This window comes from Oxyura jamaicensis (assembly GCF_011077185.1).
Source record: "Oxyura jamaicensis isolate SHBP4307 breed ruddy duck chromosome 7 unlocalized genomic scaffold, BPBGC_Ojam_1.0 oxy7_random_OJ93762, whole genome shotgun sequence".
Classification (NCBI taxonomy): Eukaryota; Metazoa; Chordata; class Aves; order Anseriformes; family Anatidae; genus Oxyura; species Oxyura jamaicensis.
In genome coordinates this window covers 1-6,000 of record NW_023304080.1, presented here as the reverse complement: position 1 = coordinate 6,000, position 6,000 = coordinate 1, and the positions used below count along the sequence as shown (strand labels likewise).

General features: G+C 46.2%; 1 protein-coding gene across 1 annotated transcript; it reads left to right on the top strand.

Annotated features, from left to right (window-relative positions):
• The first annotated feature begins 2,177 nt into the window (after positions 1-2,177).
• On the top strand, positions 2,178-5,912 carry LOC118157615 (coiled-coil domain-containing protein 173-like). The gene is made up of 5 exons (XM_035312020.1): positions 2,178-2,337; positions 2,896-3,052; positions 4,194-4,333; positions 5,025-5,217; positions 5,622-5,912. Exons 1-5 carry the CDS (start codon positions 2,240-2,242, stop codon positions 5,895-5,897), a joined length of 864 nt encoding a protein of 287 aa, XP_035167911.1. The 5' UTR covers positions 2,178-2,239; the 3' UTR covers positions 5,898-5,912.
• The last annotated feature ends 88 nt before the right edge of the window (positions 5,913-6,000 follow it).

Here is a 6,000-nt window from a genome sequence, read left to right as displayed (position 1 = left end):
TTTGAATTTCCCCTGAGCATGTGACCCCAGTTTTCAAGTCCGTGTGGCGTCACTGTCCCAGTGTGGGAGCTGCTCATACAAAGCCTTTCAAGGGCTGTTGTACAAGTCAAGGCTGTTTTGTAATGACACATCACTTCTTGTCCTGTGTTATTATGTACTGCTGCTGGTCTCTTGTATCTTCTGGGCAGATTAAGAAAGAGCAGCAGCAAATGCCAGTGTTCACTCAGCTATTCAATGTATCCTTTTTTTTTTTTTTTTTTTTTTTTTTTGTGGTGAGAGAACTTGGGAAGGATGATATTTGACAAATATCAACTACTTAGTATCCCCTCATTTCTTGTAAATTTACCCTCTCAAGTCTCCACAGATTGTTATGTTATGAAAAAAATACTAAGCTGTCATTTCCTTTTCTTCTTCAGGCAGAAAAGCAAGCAAAAAAACAGCAGGAGAAGCAAGCAGACTTGGACTACGATGCTCAGAAACAGCTTATTGCACTTTGTAGGGAGCGTGAATTTCAGAACTATGCCAAGCAAGTTATTGAATCAGAGTCCAAGACTACACGTAATCTTTATCCTCTCCTCAAAGTATCCAGAGATATAAGAGGACTTGGCTGTGGGCCATTTTCCAGAGGAAGCAAAGGAATAAATCTTAGTTTTCAAGAGCAGGATGTTGCTGAGACCCAGTTACCTCCTTGTAGCTGTACTACTGCACAGGAAGATAAAAATATGAAGTATCATTGAAACTATACAGCAAGGAAAGACAGAATAGTTTTCATGTGGTTAAAAACATACCTTTCTGAACCTTATGGGCAGAGTCAAGGCTGCAAATGGATCTACATTAAATATATGCTATGAATCTGGAAGACCATTTGAAAAAATAAATTCCAGAGAGTTCAGTATATTCACTAAAATCACTAGCTTGTATTTCATGAAAGTCAGCTTATTTAACTAGAGACAGCGATGCATTCTATGTAACTGAAGATCAACGGAACCCGTTCCCACCAAAGGCTCACTATTGCTGCTACACTTTTATTATTTTTCTAAAAATTCCCTGTCCCAGGTTTTTCAACCCTACAGGCTATAATTCAATACAAATTCCCAACACGGGTGCAAAAAGTCACACTATTCACTAGCCTGTTTCCAGTTCAGTATTCTCCATAATGAAAGAAGAAAAAAGTAGATAAAACATTTACAGAACCTACAGGACAAGAAAGAGCAACCACATACACGCAGAAGCTAGAATACTTGGGGTACTGCAGTTTTTATAGTGTTTTGCAACCACCTTTATAAAATTAATGTCTCGCTGTAGTTTAGTTACGTGAAAATATGAACGTGGTTTGGTCGCAGTCCTTAAAAGGTCATCCACAAGGCAAATACGCCCCAGTATGGCTGTAAATGGCTACTACAAAAATGCAGTGGCAACAAGAAGCAGCATAGTTTGACCAGCCTTTCAAAAAGACAAACAGTGATTCAATCTGCAGTAGGTAAAGTCGGATCTAAACTCATTTCTCTGATTTCTCGGCTGGCACTGAACTCTTTAGGGCCTGTTCTCCAATGCAGGAGCCACGTACACACCTCGCTCCCTAAGGTTCGTTTCTTTGCTGAAGCTTTGCCATTGTATTTACACAGAATCACAGAATTGCGGCACGGACAGAGTTAGGGGTTCAGATAACGACTTCCCCTGCAAGCACCCTGGGCTCCACACACGCAGTTCCCCTGTCCTGGGCCCACTGGAAGCACTGCCCAAGGCACCCGCTGCCTGCCTTTGCCGCCCACCCTCGTTTCACGCCCCGAGCTGCCCATCTCTCTGGGCCAAACCGGGGAACGACCCAAGTTCTAAAAAGTTAGGAGAGTTTTCTAAAAAGGAGGTCTGGTAATATTTTACTCTGGCAAACGGGTCTTGTGGGTGCCTTCAGGACTCTGAGCCCGGCTTCTGACAGAGGCAGGCTTCGGAAGGAGGCGGGGGGCGCGGAGCCGGGCGGGGGCTGCTCAGAGGCGAGGGCCGAGGGCAGTTATCCCTTTACCTTCCACAGCGCGCAGCTCTCGGCTCTGGAACCGCCGTGCTCCTCCCCAGGGCCGGGCTGGCCGGTGCCGTCAGCAGCCGTCGGGTGGGGTCGGGGCGGTGCCGCTATAAGGGCCGCTGTCAGAGCCACCTCAGCCTGAGGCGCTCTGGAAGCAGCCGAACGGGCTGCCTCGCGTCAGGACTGAGAGGCCGGGCCGGGCCGCAGCGGAGGCAGCCGCCGATGGAGCACCAGCAGCCGGGCGCCGCCGAACGGGAGGCGGAGCGGGAGCGCGGCCGCTACGCGGAGCGCCGGGCCGTGGCCAGGGAGCAGCTGGCGCAGTGAGTCGGGGCCGCCCAGAGCGGGCCCGGGGCGGGCGGGAGCTGCGGCGGGAGCGGGGCGCGACGCTGCGTCGGGCCCTCCCCGCGCCGTGGGCTCCCTGAGGCAAAACACCGTGTTCTTGCTGCTTCTGCCAGCCCACAATAAGTCACCCTTGCAGCCAGCGTGGGCTGAGGGCCGCTCTTTGTCTTAATGCTGGCACTGCCTGGGAGTGGTAGCTTGCTGCTAGCTGGTAAAGGCCGAACTGGTGCAGGCAGTGGGCTAACAATTAAGATGCTCAAAATGGGATCTCTTACTCAAAGCCATCTGCTGGTCATATTTGTTTTTGCTAGTACTGACTTAATTGGGAGATTTCTAAGTGCTCATTTACGCCGCCAGTCAACTCTGGCTGGCAGAGTTACAGCTACCACCTAAAGATGCGTGATTCTATTTTGATCCAATGTTCCTTCACTTTAAAATACTGGATTTTTCAGTGTTCAGGTACCCGTAGACATACAGAATCCCTATCTACTCACTCACAGAATCCCCAGCCCACTTACTCTATTCCTTCCCTGTTTCAGAATACAGGAACACAGGCATCAGGCAGACCTGGCCAAGCTGGAAAACAGAAGAGAAGGGGAAGAAATACAAAGGCTCAACCGGTTGTACCAACTGGAAATTCAGAGAGGAAAGGAAAACGAACAGGAGGAAAAAATTGAACGCCAGAGGCTGCATCACGTAAGTAACGGGAAATCAGAGTTCAGTGCTTGCTTCACTGCAGCTGTCTAGAATGAAACAATTGCATTAGGGCTATGGATAAACAGGTCTGATGGCAACAGGAGGCTTGTTGGTAGCTTCAGTAGCAGTGTTAGGTTGCATACTGATGTTGAAAGCTGCAGGCTAGGTCTTTCTTTTGTCTGTTTTTGGGAAGGGCCTCTTGAAAGTCCTGATGTGACACCTGAACTTTAAATGGAATACAATGAAAAAGTCTGCTGTAGACATCAGGGAATATTCTTGGCTTGATACCTGGATTTTGATTCCATGTACCTACCCTGTTTTAAGCCCATTTTTCCTTGTTAGGGGTAGAGAGTAGTCTGAGTCTGTGAACGTGACTTTATTTTTATCTTGTCTTTCCCTTTCTGATAAGAGGTGTTTAGAAAACTTATGAAGACCTACTGACCACACCTACCTTTCCCTCCTCTGTACTTCCTTTGCCCAACAGCTGCTTAAGCAGGGAGGCACTGACGTGGAGGTACTTTGAATCATTAGCAAGCAAGAGGTCAAGAGGAGAGAATTCCCATTCAAACCTTCCTTGCTTCACCTCATCTGCCCTTCACCCCACCCCTTCTGTCCTCAGGCAAATTTTATTCCATTTTCTTTCAACCTGTTATGTGCAATGAAATCAATATACACTAAAACGGCCACTTCTCTGTGATCTCAAAATGCCTTGTGCTTTATATTCTTATGGTTCTACAGACATACTGTTTTCTGTCCTTCAGAATCTGTTCCCTGTGAATGACACCACTTGGGATGGGAGAATACCTGGTGACAGAGGAGAAGTATAATAAAGTCTGCCCTAAGGATATCATGCTTGGGGCTGCAACCGCATACTTGTAGCAGTCACTCCTGCAGCCCCCCTGTTACCAAGCCCTTGCCACTTAAACTTGGTACATTACTAATTTTAATTCTGTGGTAGTTTGAACATTAGGTCCTGAGTATTCTCATCCATCTGTTTCTGTTCTCTATCTTCTCCACTGGTACAATCAAAGAACTGTTATGATAGGTTAGGTGTGAAGTCTCTGATGGATTTTCTTTCCCCATTCAATATTTCTGAAATCTCATCCTCTATAACAATAGGAGTTATTTTCCATTTAAACAGGAGCATGTAGCTGAACAGAAAGTAATTAAAGATGAAGAGAAGCAAAGAGAAAACCAAGATGATGATCGGATTAGGGCTTACATTAAAGGAAAAGAAATGATGGCTGATCTGAGAAGAGAAGAAGATGCAGAGACCAATAGGTAGGTTGAGGTATTTTCAGTGTTAAGATTCAACTTAATGTTGTGACAAATGTTACTCTGAATTTTTACATCAGCAAAATCAAAACTGTTGCAAGAAAGCTTTCTGTGAGTAAAACTTGAAAAAAGGTAGACAGTTCAGATGAAACCCTATCAGTTGTAGTAGTAATTGGTGCTGTGGGGGTAGGTAAACTCTCAAGCCTTCAAGTTGCCTAGATGCTGAAATGCAAATCTCTGCATCAGTGTGTTGCCTGTCCTTCTCTGAGAAAGAAGGAACATATTTGACTTAACTAGGCAACAGTATTAATATTCTTACAGTAATAGAAGAAATATTGTTTACTTGTTTAGCTGAGAGGGTTTGCTATTCCTGAGCCAATGCAACAAGCACCCTTTGCTTCCTGCTCCCAGCATTTGCCCGCAGTGACACTGCGTTAGGTGGACTGTTCCCTGTGTGATCCATCTCACTATAGCAACAAAAAGCAAGCATGCCAAAAAATAAAAAATAAAAAATAGGGAGTGCTTACTTGCTGCGTCAGTAAAAAGATGTCAAAGAGCTGAATGGGTGGGCCTGCGTGGCAAAAGAAGATAGAAGGGTAGAAGCAGGATTGCTGGCTTGAGTTGCAGCAGTGCCTCGGATAAGCTGAGTGTATATTGGATATGCTGGTATGTTACAGTAGCTCATGTTCTACTGCAGGCTAGTTCAAGAGCATCAGGACAAAGCTTTTAAACAACTAGCAGGACAGATGAATCAGACATTGAGGATGGAAGCTGAACGTTTTGCTCGAGGAGCTGCAGAGGTAGAAGACGAATACCAAATGAAAACCAAAGAGAGAGAAGCAAAAACAAAGGCTGCCATTGAATCTATTGCTGAACACAGAGACACTGTGGTAAAAAAAAAAAAATTCCTTTTTCTCTCCTATCCTTCCAAATACCTTTTAGATACATCGTGGGTTTTAGCATAGCAATTGTTAGTGGGACACTTCTGCATGTTCTCACTTAGCAGCTGCCTCTTACTTACACCCAACTCCTTCATCAGGTCTGCTGACATCACCCTGGGGTCCTCTCCCTCTCCCAGCTCATGCTGGGCACGCATCTGTTGGTGCTGCTGGAAAGAAACTCGGGGCGTGGACACTGGCCAGCTACGATGATTGTGCTTAGCAGCGAGTGCTGATACAGGGCTGCATCATTATTGCTTTTGTGTCTGGCCTGCAGAAGGGCTGGTGGCAATACATGACTCTTCAAACTGGCAGGGTAGCTACTTGGCTAACCTCCTCTCTTGTGTAAAATTCAGGTGAAGATGAAACTGGAGAAGGAGATAGAGGAAAAAGCAGAAAGTGCAAAAGAATGCCATGCATTCATGGAGAAGAACCGCATCTACCTGGAAGGGGAAGAAGCCAAGAAACAAAGACAACGTGATGCAAGTATGGAAGTACAGAAGATTCAGCTCCAGCAAATGGTAAATAGAAGTGCTGTACCCTGTCAGCCCCTTTCAGAAAGTAGCACGCATCTAAAGCAACAGTATGATGCATTGAGGGGCTGGGAGAGGAAGCATGCTGTTTTTTGTTAAGCTTGTATGCACTGGAGGTGTTGGCACTGGGGACCAGCTGCATCTCAGCAGTGGCGCAGGAGTCAGCCCTTGTTGGTCAGGGAGGAGGACCTGAAAGGGCAGG

Excerpts from the sequence above, each read along its gene's own strand:
- LOC118157615 (XM_035312020.1), top strand. The coding sequence starts at position 2,240 with ATGGAGCACCAGCAGCCGGGCGCCGCCGAACGGGAGGCGGAGCGGGAG. Across the intron at positions 2,338-2,895 it reads GCCAGGGAGCAGCTGGCGCA|AATACAGGAACACAGGCATC; the intron begins GTGAGTCGGGGC and ends TCCCTGTTTCAG. Across the intron at positions 5,218-5,621 it reads CTGAACACAGAGACACTGTG|GTGAAGATGAAACTGGAGAA; the intron begins GTAAAAAAAAAA and ends TGTAAAATTCAG.